Here is a 13,358-nt window from a genome sequence, read left to right as displayed (position 1 = left end):
AGGGACATAGGGAATTACAGACCAGTTAACAATGGAAAGGCTCACAATAGAGAGAGATCTAGTGATGCTATATAGGGAAGGGAGGCCGGCAGCCACACAACACAGCTTCCGCAAAAACAGATCATGCCAGACAACCCTTGTGGAATTTGAGGTGGTAGATGGAGAGGATGCAGTGGATGTGGTTTACCTGAATTTCAGCAAGGCCTTTGACAAAGTGCCCCATGATATCCTGGTGGAGAAACTGAGGAGTTTTGGGATACACCAAAGCACTGTCCGGTGGATTAGGGCATGGTTGACTGACCGAAAGCAGAGGGTAACCATTAGTGGGGAATCATTGGGATGGCGGCCAGTGTCAAGTTGGGTCCCCCAGGGCACTGTCCTGGGGCTGATCCTGTTTAATCTTTTCGTAAATGAAATGGAAGAAGGGGTGAACAATCTGCTGATCAAATTCGCAGATGATACTAAAACTGGGGCAGTGGTGACAACTGAGAAGCAGGTACTCCAAATCCAAAAGGATCTGGACAGACTATGGAAGTGGGCAGGAGACAACAGGATGGTGTTCAATGTGGATAAGTGCAATCCTTGCACTTGGGGCATAGGAATAAGTGTCATAAGTACAGGTTAGATGACAAGTGGCTGGAGAGCAGCACTTGTGAAAGGGACCTCAGGGTACTGGTTGACTGAAGGCTAAACATGAGTCAGCAGTGTGATGCGGTGGTCAAGAGGGCGAACACCACCCTTGGTTGCATAGCCAGAAGTGTGGCTTCTTGATCAAGAGAGGTATTACTACCACTCTATATGACTCTAGTGCACTCGCAACTGGAGTATTGTTTTCAGTTTGGGCCCCTTATTACAGAAAGGATATAGCCAGGTTGGAGTCAGTGCAGTGTAGGACCACAAGTTTCATGGTCGGTTTGTAGGGGATGCCGTATGAGGCGAGACTGAGGGAACTGGGTCTCTTCAACCTGGAGGAGACTCAGAGGGGATCTGTTGGCGACATATAGGTATGTGAGGGGATGTCACACAGAGGTGGGTAGAGACCTGTTCTCCCCTGTAGAGGAAGGCAGGACGTGTTCCAACAGAGCAAAGCTCAGGGAGCCAAGGTTCCATTTAGTTTCCAGGAAGCACTTCCTGACAGTTAGGACCCCAAGGGTATGGAATGGGCTTCCACGGGAGATGGTTGAGGCTGCATCGGTGAGGGTGTTCAAAGAAAGGCTGGACATGCACATGGTGGGCATGTCATAAGTGGAGTTGGCTGGAGCTGGGGGTCAGATTAGATAGCCGGGGAGGCCCCTTCTGACTCTCTCTTTCTATGTTTCTATGTTCCAGTCTTTTCAGTATGTGCAAGGACCCATGTTTTCCTAACTCCAACTTTAATCTGTTTCATAACCGTAAATCTACAAGCCTGGTATGGTCTCTGTAAATTGCAGCAGCTTGCACAAAATCAGGGGACACTGGTTTCCTCTGACTGCTCAATTGTCCTATCCCATCTGAACTAATTCCAGGCCCTACTTATCCAAAGGGACCTGTGTTTTCCCAACACTAACCCTACACTTGCTATTAAACCTAACACTAAAAAATTAGTATAGTTCTGGTGCATTGCAACACCTTGTAAAAAGAGCACTCTGGGTTCCTGTTGATTGCTCACACTTTCTACCCCATTTGGACTAGTTCCAAGCCCCTTGGCAATCACAGGAACTTAAGTTTTTCTAACACCAACTCTAAACTGCCTCTTAATCCTAACATGGATATGGTCATATGGCCTCTGTGAATTGCAAGCATTTGCACAATTCAGGAGACACTGGGTTCCTGTAGAATACTCAGTTTTACTCCCTCATTTGGAATAGTTCCAGGACCATTATGCACAAGGACCTATGTTTTCCTAAGCCTAGCACTAACCTGTCTATTAAACCTATCCCTGTCTGGTATACACATTATGAATTGCAAAAAAAAAAAAAAAAAAAAAGCAGAGCCAGCCCACACTTAATTCCTGTTTACCACTCAAATTGTCTACCTTTCTCTAGACTATTTCCTAGCCCATAGGCATGCTCAGAAACTTATTTTTATTTATTTATTTATTTTCATTCTTATACCACACTGTAGCTGAGGCTCTCTGGGCAATTATGTTTCCTCAACCCTTATGTACTATTGTATTTCAATGTATTTTATCATGTTGTAAGACGCCCCGAGGTTTCAGCAAGGGGCGGCATAGAAATGTAATAATAATAATAATAATAATAATAATAATAATAATAATGCTAATCTGTCTTCTAACCTGAAACATACCAGGCTAGACAAACCTTTCTTCCAGAATGTCTTAACTTCTTCACCCTTTTTGTCCTTGCTATCAAGTTAAGAATATAAGAGCATAAGAAGAGCTGAATTAGAACAAAAGTCCTCTTCTCCAATGTTCCATTTCCAATAGCTAACCAGAAACCTGTGGGAAGGCCAGAACCAGAATCTTATCTCATTTAGCAGTCATGTTTCCCAGGAACTATTCGAAGACATATTTCTTCTGATGCTAGAGACAATGCAACAATTTAGACCAGCAGTCTAAACTGCTTCTTGCCACTACATCTTGTAGAAGCAATTTCTTTAGTGTAATTATGTGTTGTGTTACTTATGTTAATTCTTGTGGATGCCCTCCACCCTAGCATCCCTCCTCCTGCTTTTTTTTTTCTTCATTATTGCTTATTAGCATTTCAAAGTATTTTGTAGAGAAGTGACTAAAAGAGTTCTGCAGCTAGATATGGACCATCCTGTCTTCATATACATTTGGGACATAGAGAAGAAATCCTGAGTTCTGGGAATGTAAGCCCTCTAAAATAATCAACACCACTTGAAGACAACATATTTGCATTGTGTCCAGATCCAGTCAGAGTTTTAAACTGAGCTTGGGAATTCCACAGGGCAATAACTGTGGGGAAATATTATTGGGCAGAATACATAATTGGGAGTTGTGCTGTGTTGTACAAAGATAAAAACTGTCAGTTACTCAGGTGCTGAACAACTCTCACAACCCTTGATCAGTGGTGAGGTGATGCAAGAGCTGTTTCACCCTCAAATATGCCATGATGACTGGGTTTGCATGACACAGTGAACACCCAATTGGAAGTGGCATATTCTAAATGGCAGCTGCACATCCCGCAGTGCATGAGTTACAATCCATGACGCCACCATTCAGGCAGAACTCTTGCTTAGTATACATGCCCGGAAAGGCTTTATTTTGCATTTCTTCTTGTCACCCCGCACCTTCATATTGCATTTGGGAGGAAAACTTATTTTTAAAAATGTTCCTCCATGTGAAATATTCCACGCAGAAAAGTAGACTGGAATAGAACATTTCTTGCATTTCTGCTTGTCACGCTGCTAGGATGTAGAGAAAAAACATAACAAAACCTGCCGTGTGTATTGTGTACGAATGTGCGTCAATTTAGATGTAGAAAAGAACCTACAGTAAAACATGAGAAATGTTTTACATGAGAAACATGAGAGACACGAGCAGAGGAAGACAATCCTATAAACATCCATTCTGAAGTCTGTCTCAGTACATTAAATCAAGCTTACTGGCAAGTAAGTGAATATAGGATCTCCTCGTAAATCTGTGTCTGGCAGTTTCTTCTTCCCTCCTTGCACTTTTACACTATGGAAAAGACACGAATGGGGAGAGTAAACAAGGATTGGTCTTTGGCATCTAAAGCAAAAAATGCAGAAGGAAAAAAGGCGTAGCTGCCAGACTAAGATAACGCGAACGAGAATACGCCCCGTTCCGGATGCAACGGCAACGTTGGAGGACGAGTCTAAAGCAGCCAGCCCAGCGCAGTCCGCCCTGGCCCACCCGCACTGCGCGCCGCGCCGCCCTGCTCTCCACCCCTCGGTTTAGTGGGAAGCCAATGGGCGCGGGGAATGTTCGCAGCTGGGAGGTGGCCGGGTTGCTACAGCAGCGGTCCTATTAGCGGCGGCGACCAGGAGTCGGAGGAAGAGGGGGCAGGTGTGGTGCGCCATGGAAGTGCTGGATGGTAAGCGTGGCCTGAAGGAAACCACAGAAGAGGAAGGTCGGTCTGTTGGGGAAAGCGAGAGCCCAGCCGCCCTGTCTCTTAGAAAGGACGGTAGACTTTCTGAGAGTAGCGAGGCAAGGCCGAGCCTTTGTGTTCGTACCAGGTTGGGGGTGGGCGAGAGGGTGTGCCCTGAAGGCGAAGTGGGGAGTCGGCGCAGGATGAGGGGAGGGATGAGAAAGACGCGAACCCCACCTTTCACTGATATGCCTCTACCCTTCCATATTTTCCGCTTGGGAGGCGCTGAAGGGGAAGGGGCGGTATGGGGAGAGGGTCGCCCTCTTAGTCCACGCCCCTCTGAAGTGCGTCCCACTCCAGCCCTCTGTACACCGCCATCTCTTCTCCCCGTTTGCTAGCGGGACTGCTGCCCTTTAGGGGTTCAGTCTCAGGTGGCCCTGCTTTCCTGTCACTCCCTATTAACAAAATCCATCGCCGCAGGGCCCTAAGGCAGACTGGCAGGGGCGATTGCGTGTATTTACCAAGGAGAGGTTGATTGGGAATGTCAAAAGTTGAGGAACGGGAGGCGGGGAGTCTAAAAAGGTCCCTTTTATTAGTGTGGGATTTTCTAGACATGTATTGCTGCAGAACAATACCGGTTTAAAACAACTAAGACTGACAGATTTTGAAGTTTCAGGGTTTTTTCTTTTTAATCTATCTTAATAAATGACTCATCTCTGTATTATATTGCATCTATTAACAGATTTGAGCCAAGGATGATAGTGGAAAAAAGAAAAATGGTTGTACATTGTGTTAAATTATTACTATTTAAAATTTATTTTTTTCCAGTCTAAAATATGTCACATGGTTAATAAAAGCATAAAATTCCAGATAACTATTTTTAATTCAAGTCTGCTAGTCTGTGTAGATTTTAGCTTTCAATTAAAACAGAGTAAAATGGGGGTAGGATTATTGCAGTGTTATTTGTGGGAGGCAATGCTTAAACCTTGTGGTCTTGGAATGGGCCCTATGCTAGCCTAGGAAATTTCTTGAGAAGCTTTTCTGGCTTGTCATTGTTACCTCATTCCAAAGCAATGACCTTGTATGGCTAAGTTGAGAATACATAGTTTTCTTGTTCCTTTAAGAAAATGTAGTATATTACCTCTTCCCTCTGTAGAGGGAAGCATTCTTGTTACAGTTAACCAACAGAATACTCATTTAGTTTTTGCCCTGGATAGCTGATATTCCATGAATGATGACAGCATTATTTGTCATCTTGTCACCTTCTCTCTCTTTGTGTTAATTTTACAGTAATCACAGCAGACAAATGCTTTTTCGTACTGACAATGTTTGACTTTTCTTGCATTATAGGAGAGGGCATGTTTTTACTAAGAAAAATGTAGAAATAATCAGACCTCAAGAAAAAATTGAAAATGTAGCCTCGTAGGACTGTAACCTATCTGAGCTGCAGACCCATCTATAGGCTGCTTAAATTTCATTACAGTCATTAGACACACAAGAATTATAACCATTTGCCTTTAAAAACACAATCTTATGCATATTTAGGCAGAAGACATTGCTGAAATTCCCAGCATTCTCCAGTCAGTTCTCTGAGGAGTGCTGGGATTTGTAGGATTTCTTCCAGCTAACCATGCATAGGATTCCACCCACAAGACACAGAACTACTACAAATAACTTCATGTCTGAAAATATGTGTGTCAGATTTATGAATAATTCTTGGTTTAAGCAGGTTATACTTACAACATAAATGTACATAATTTTTAAAAAGTATTCTTATTAAGAATATTTGCCTGGGACCAAAAACAGAAGTAATGCAAGTGATCTGTAGTTGGTAGTTAACAACTTTCTGGGAGTCACTTTTCTTGACTAAGTGATTGCATTTCATGTCAGGGGTTAATATGGGAAGTTCAGACAGATGGCACATGGGTGCCATCAGAGGTCCTTGCCCTATCTCTTAGGATTTTCAGTTCAGCAAGCAAAAAGTGTGATTAGCCTACCTTCATCCTTGCAACCGTTTCCAAGCAGGCCCTAGGTTTGCAGATATAGGGGATGAATAATCCTGTTTAAATCAGACTTGAATTTTTAAATTCTTAGAAAACATGGACTTCCTATTCAGAATGGCTGACGTTACTCATGTTCAGTTTACATTTTATTTAGAACTATTGATTTTATGAATATACAAATTTTATTAATATTACAATTCTGTAGTTATCTACCAAAAAGTATGGTAGTCAAAAAGTGTGACTTCAGTGTTGCTTATTTCCAGATACAGGATTGTGCATAGGATAATAGTTTAATACTTGTTTATTTCACTGACAGTCTTAAAGTGCCTTCCTGTGGAGATGAATGTATGCTCCTGCACTTGATTTTGAATAAATGTTGAGTAAGAAATACTGATATATTAGAAGCATGCTTTGCTTTCAGAAACTGTATGTATGAAATTTATGGATACATCTGTTCTCTTCAAGGGCTGGGAAGTAGCATTACTAAAGCAGCACTGCTGGTTTAAGATTTCTGTAAAGTAGACTTTGAAGTCTGGTGAAGAAAATAGGCCATATATTACAGACTGCTATAGAGCTCAGTTTCTATAAATATGAGGGCTGTTGAAAGTTTTTACTTCTTTCCTTTGACTTATGGGTCAGTACATGCTAAGGTTGTCAAGTTTTTAATAACTAAATTTTGATAGTTAACCAGGTTCCCTGTGGGGCTCAGGATTAAGGCGCACTGACCAGGAATGGCACTCAGAGGTAATGGCACAGTGGTCACAGAATATTACCTTTCACAGGAGATACCCTGGACCCATGCATCCTTGCCTTTCTGAAAGACATGGACTGTATAGCGCTGTCTTCCTTGGGACCTGCCTCTTCAGGGCAGTGGGAGCCTTGACACAGCAGCTTCTGGGGAAGCTGGTTGCATGTGCCTCTCTTTGGTGAGGGACATGCAGAGCTGACTTTCCAGAGCTTTGTCTCTGTCTGTACATGAGAAAAGAATGTGTGCTTGGGGGGCGGGGGGTACCTTCTCCTTGCATAGAACCCTTAACATCTTTTCCCTTGTCCACATGTGGCTGTTTGGCCAAAATTTCTCACTGGTGATCTAGAGTGTACAGCTATTGCATGTGCTTTCAAGGCCCCTGCCCATGTTTGCATATCTAATAGTCTGGAATACAGAGGGATAAGAACCACAACGGAATAACAAAAAGATAGTCAACAGTGAATGGACCCTGCTTCTGGCTACATATTGTTTCTTGTACCACATTTATATAGCATGGTATTAATAACTTACTTTGAAGACATTCTAGAAAACCCATAGAGATGGAAAACTGAGTCTAAAATTCTCTTCTCTGAAGAAAACATTGAAAATTCATGGCAGAGATCTCAAAACCCACATAAAGCAGATTACTTAAGGAACTGGGGTCCACAGATTAAATTGAGTTGCAAGTATTTATTATCAATGCATGTATGCATCTAGAATCTTTTGTGTACTGTACAATCTCTGTGCTCCTCACCCTGCCTTCTCATATATACAGGTATCCCTTGCTTAACACAGTTTTTATTAATGCAGGTTTTGATTAACATGGTAAAATTAATTGTAGCAATCCCTTGATATATGTGACAGAATTTTAATTAACACACCTTTTAAAATTTGCCACAAGCAGTCGTGGGCATCATAACATCATTCCTCTCACCCAACTGTGATCTCAGGGCTCCTGCGAGGCTGGCATTGGTGGTGTTTGTATTACGAACTCCAATTATTCATTGTAAGTTTTAGAACCCATTGACCATCTCAAAGAATCAGAGCACCAGGCAAAGAAAGGAAAAGGAAAGTAATATCCTTAGGTAAAAAACTTGATTTAATTAAAAGATTTAAAAGTGCCGATGAAGTCGCTGTATTTGCATTTCCTGCTGAGCTGCAGAAAATTATCAAGGAAAATAATTACGATTACCACCAAATTTTCAACATAAATGAAACTGCCCTATTCTGAGAAAAATGCCATCTAGAACTTTTATATCAAAACAAGCAGCACATCTTTGTTATAAAATATCAAAAGATCTCATAACTATTATGCTTGAAGGGAATGCAAATGGAGATTTTAAAATGAAGCCACTGCTTGTCCACCAAACTGAGAACTCAAGGGCTTTACAAGGATGTAACAAGATCTCTTTACCTGTACTTTGGAAGTCAAATCGTGAGGCTTATAATTTGCACCATTAATTTTTAGATTTGATTGTGGTTTTAATATACACAGCAATATTGTGTGATCAATTAACAGCATTAATTGAGGGATACCTATACACAAATATACAATAGCACACACTACAGAAATTATGTACCACTACTGTTCTTGCTATTGCCTCAAGAAGATGTGTGAAGAGACTTACACTGTGCTTAGCTGGTAGTTTGATTGGCGAACATTTTATTTATTTATTTAAAACATTTCTATGCCGCCCCATTCGCAAAGAGCCTTGGGGCGGCTTACAAAACAAACTGTACTCACAATTAACCTTAAAAACCCGGAGACATCTCGGCACAATATAAAACCCCATAAATAAATAATCAACAGCTAACAATTAAAATAACTTTTAAATAAAAAGGTCTTGGCCTGGTGCCGAAAAGCAAGTAACAACGTGCAGATAACATGTGCAGCAGTTCTGAACTTCTGTCATTGGTAGATGGCTGGCTCAAACACTACAAGACAATTACCTATCCATTTATCCCATTAAGACTTCTCATTGCTACCTTCACTTTCTTCTTTTCTTGGAGCGCCACAATAACCCAAGTTAGTGAGGTAGCTATCAAAGCTCACAGTGGGAAGGATAGAAGACATCAATTGAGTACAGCACATGATGTGCTAACTCCTGCTTTCAGGTTTCTTTTTCAGGGATGATTGTGGTTATAGGCCAAAACATTTGGAGAGCATCAGATTGGAGATGTTTGGACCAGAGAAAGAGGATGAATGGTATATGTGCAAGAGAATGAATGTGGTAGTTTTAAAAATGTAACCTTTAAAATTAAATTATATTGCTACTCTCAATACCAAGTGGTAATTAGATAAACACAGTATTTTCCCTGTATTTCCTTGCTATATTTTTGCTTCCTATACATAGTTCTATTTAGTATGTATTAGAATTGAGACTATGAAATAATGTGCTATTCATTTAAAACTTTCAAGATAGCTGTGATCTGGAATAAGATATTGATATATTATTGATCTGTCTGTCATCCATCATTTACTCACATTTATGCAAGTTTGTACTCTGCAATAAATTTCATTTACATTTTATTCTGTGAATGAGTTACTGAAGATTTATTTGGTTGAATCAGAACAATCTTAGCTACAGCAGAACCAACACTAAACCCAAAGTAGTAATGATCTGGGTTCCTAAACTTGTGTGTGTTGAATAAATTCTGTAGAAAAGGATTAGAATTTTACATCTCCTATGCAGTATTTTACTCTTCATATTGATTTTGGGGGCATTTTTCTTTAAGCCTTAACTCACCAACAGCACAATGCTATGGATACTAGTGAGTAACTACATGGCCATAGATTTTTTTTTTTTTTTTTTTGGAGACTCAGGCATGAGCCCTGTAGCTTGGTCTCTACATTTGGAGCACCCTCCCATGCTTGCAGCTAGTGCAGAAAGAAGTGTACCATCTGTGTCTTGATGTCAGGTCACAAGAACAACCTCAGAGACAGGGTTTAGGTGGTGGTCTGTGACATAGACCACCACCTGGAGACCTGGAAGAATTTGTCCATTGGTCATGATGGGTCAGACATGACTTCGTAACTAACAACAACAACACCTGTGACATAGGAAACAGAGGAGACAGGCTCTGCCAAGATAAGATGTAACCTGGTGGTCACTTTTCCCCTCCTGATCTGAAGTGCATCATTTATCAGTTTTACACAGTAATACCTTCACACGCCTTCTTCCCTGAATAGGATGCCTGTAATCCTCCAAGTTTGAAGGCTTACAAGCATCCAAATTGGATTGCACCCTAATTTATCAAAGGAATCTTGGGAGGTTAATTGATAAATGATATCCTCTGTGGTAGATAGAAAGATTAGCTCGTACCCATCTGGTAAGTGTTTGTTTGAAAAAAGATTCCCTTGTCAAAATTTGTCAAATAGATTACACTGGCTATTTTGTAGCACAGAACTTTAGATTGCCTTCTTAACCTGCCAGTTTGATCTGCACACCCTTTAGTGGATTTTGAATAAACATTACACAAAGTTTTGCCCTGGTGGGTTCTTCATTGCAAGTAATTTTATGCCATTCTTCTATAGCATGTTTGCTATGTCATATGAAGCCTTGTTTTGTGACAGTCTTAAAAATGTCATATAAAACAATATTTGCATTACTTTGTTGCTATAAGGGCTATTAAGCAAATTAAATATTTGCTTGATATTTTTTAAGGAACACAGTCACATTTAAATAAGTGTAATTTATGTAAGTGCAATATCTGCTACTCCTCCTTTAGGGGGAAGAGGGACTGCTTGTGTCTTTCTGAGTTTGAATGCTGTAATACTAAGGTGTGCTGAAAAACTGTACTTTAAACTGTAAACCAACCTTTCTCAACCAGAATCCACAAAAGACAGAGAAAGAGAAAAAAGCATTGTGTTTTCACATTCATGTGTGCTTGTGTTTATAATATAAACATACCCAACATTGCCTGAGGAGTGCTTCTGCCAACCCTGGTTGCTTAGAAGATGGGAGGGGAGGCCAGGGAGATCCTTGCCCATGAGGGAAGGGACTGGAGTGGGAAGTATTCCCGCCTCAGGTTCATGGGGAGCAGCACAGCAGCGATTCCACATGCCTGACATTAAACAACTGGTGATGGCCCTTATCTTGCACCCTTCTTTTATCACATACTCCATGATTTAGATGGCACTGGCCACTGAAGTGATGGGGTGAGAAACTGGCCCCTGTCAGTGAACAGCAGAAGGAGAAAGTGGAGGGCCACCGGTGGCACCTCCATTGGCAGAGGTGGCTGTTTCTGGGGCACAGTGCTGGGTCAAAGAAGAAGAAGCAACTGCTGCCTTCATACCTGGCTGGTGGATCCTTTCCATAGGCAAATCAGGCTGGGCTAGAAGGGCCTTTTCTCTGTAAAGCAGTTTTTATAGGAAGGGTGGTATGCCATATTAATAAATAATAACAAATCTAATATAAAATTAACTGTTGTGGCATGTGCATAGGCTGAACTGAGAGGCTGTGATTGTGGTTGTTGTTTATAATAATTTTAATGCAGTGGTTTCCTGAAACATGGAAATTATTTCAGGGGTTCTCCAAGGTGAAAAGGTTGGGAACGGCTGCTCTAAATGGCTATTCTAAAATTTTGTAAATTATCATGAAATTTTTAATAAATGATGGTATAGAAAATGGGTCCTCAAACCATGGCCCGCAGGCCAGATCCAGCCTGCCTCAGAAGTTTTGGACTCCCCATTCCCGCTGCTTCTGCCGCCTGTCTCCCGTGCGCGTGTGTGCGTTAGCCACCGCCTGGCTGCACAGGTGGGGAGGCGGTGCCTTGCTCACTCAGAGATGGTTTTGGACTCGGGAGATCTCCAAGCGAGCAAGCTGCTGCCCGCCTCCCCCACACATGCGCTTGCCACCGCCTTGCTGTGTGGGCAGGGAAGTGGTGGCTTCGCTCAGAGAGGTCTTTGGACTTGCTGTGAGATCTCCAAGCGAGCAAACGAGCCGCCGCCTCCCATGCGCACGCCGCTCCCTCACTGGCCTGCGCCACCGGGCACCCATGTGTCGCCACCACCCTTCAACTGGCCCCCTGTTGAAAAAGTATGAGGATGCTTGGTGTAGAAAAACTTTAAATAGATAAATTTAAAATGGCTAACATCTAGGATTAGTATAGATTACAGAAGGTGGGAAATATCCAAACAAGCTGAATGAATGTGATATAAAAACAATAAAAAAATTCTCTTTGAGTTGTATACAATTTTTTAATCTAGCAGAGGCTTCTATCAGCAGAAATGGGAAAGGAAGTGATTTTTACTGATTTCCCATATGCTGCAGCCACCTCTGCTCCAGAATGTTGAGAGCTTTAGAACAACAAGAACAGTCTCTCCTATATAAAAAAGGACAAAGGAAACTTCTTTTAAGACTGGTCCTGCCATTTGTCACTTTTGTAAGTACTTAATTAAAAAAAAAATCTGATTATTTAGGAGAACCTTACTAATCAGTCAAAATTTTATTGATTAAATATTGTTTGCATTCACACAAAAGGAGAACTATGAAGAATCTTGGCTTATTGTTCATAATCAAGCATGGAAATGCATGCAGTTACATGCTGCCTGGTTGCTTTTTTATTGTTTCTACTGCCAGTGGGAGCTCCTTTAGTAACCAGGAACTTACTTTGAGGAATAAGTTTAGCATTACAACTGCAGCTGACTTGTCACTCTCACACAAGCCAGGAATTGTAAACCAACTTCAAACCCATGGCTTTAGACACTGACATTAGATAAATGAGAAACCAGGAGTCCAGGCTTGGACACATTGCTATACCTGTTCCTCCTGGTGAGTTTATTAAATCTGTCAAACATTCATGTGAATGATAATTTGGAATTCCCCATAATAGGTTTGAGCAAATATGGCCATTTTAGCTCTAACTTTAAAAAAAGCTGTGTGCAAAACCTGAGTTTTATTCTATTGCTCCTTCTCTCTCGTTGCTCAAGTTCAGCTAAGCATGCTAAAAGGAGGTCATATGATATATAAGATACCTTTTAATATAAATATGTAATATACTTTACTTATTATGTAGAACATCTATGTTCCACCTTTATTCTGTCATGGAACACACAACTAGGTACATAGGATTCCCAGCTGCTTCCCAGCTAGTCTCACATTCATGCATTGACCAGACCCACGCTTGCTTGCTTGCTTGCTTGCTTGCTTATTTATTTATTTAGAAAATTTCTATGCCGCCCCATTCGCCGAAGCCTCAGGGCGACTTACAAATAAATCAATTAAAATACTATAAATTAACAATATAAAACAAGTTAACAATATAAAATAAGTCGCCCTGGCCAAAGAATAAAATAGATAAATACTATTAACAGTTAAAATGACGCTTGAATAAAAAGGTCTTTGCCTGGCGCCGAAAAACAAATAACGACGGCGCCAGGCGGACCTCTCTGGGGAGCACATTCCATAGATTGGGTGCCACCGCAGAGAAAGCCCTCCTCCGAGTACTTACCCTCCTAATTTCCTTCACGGTGGGTTCCTGGAGAAGGGCCTCTCCCGCTGACCTCAGGGGGCGGGCGGGCATATATGGAGGTAAGCACTCCTTCAGGTAACCAGGACCCAAGCCATTTAGGGCTTTATAGGTCATCACCAA

At 41.4% G+C, this 13,358-nt stretch overlaps 1 protein-coding gene across 3 annotated transcripts in view; it reads left to right on the top strand.

Annotated features, from left to right (window-relative positions):
* Positions 1 to 3,894: 3,894 nt before the first annotated feature.
* The window catches only part of ZC2HC1A (zinc finger C2HC-type containing 1A), a 58,397-nt gene continuing 48,933 nt past the window's right edge, over positions 3,895 to 13,358 (top strand). Inside the window, exon 1 of one of the 3 annotated variants that reach the window (XM_044424503.1) lies at positions 3,895 to 4,055. In XM_044424503.1, the coding sequence (XP_044280438.1) occupies positions 4,004 to 4,055 (52 nt within the window). In that variant the 5' untranslated portion in view covers positions 3,895 to 4,003. The remainder of the gene's footprint in view (positions 4,056 to 13,358) is intronic. The other 2 variants (XM_044424502.1, XM_044424501.1) reach the window with 2 other exon arrangements.

The sequence above is a fragment of the Varanus komodoensis genome, unplaced genomic scaffold, assembly GCF_004798865.1.
Source record: "Varanus komodoensis strain SLA01 unplaced genomic scaffold, ASM479886v1 scaffold14_1, whole genome shotgun sequence".
Taxonomy (NCBI): Eukaryota; Metazoa; Chordata; class Lepidosauria; order Squamata; family Varanidae; genus Varanus; species Varanus komodoensis.
This window is presented reverse-complemented; position numbering and strand designations above follow the sequence as displayed.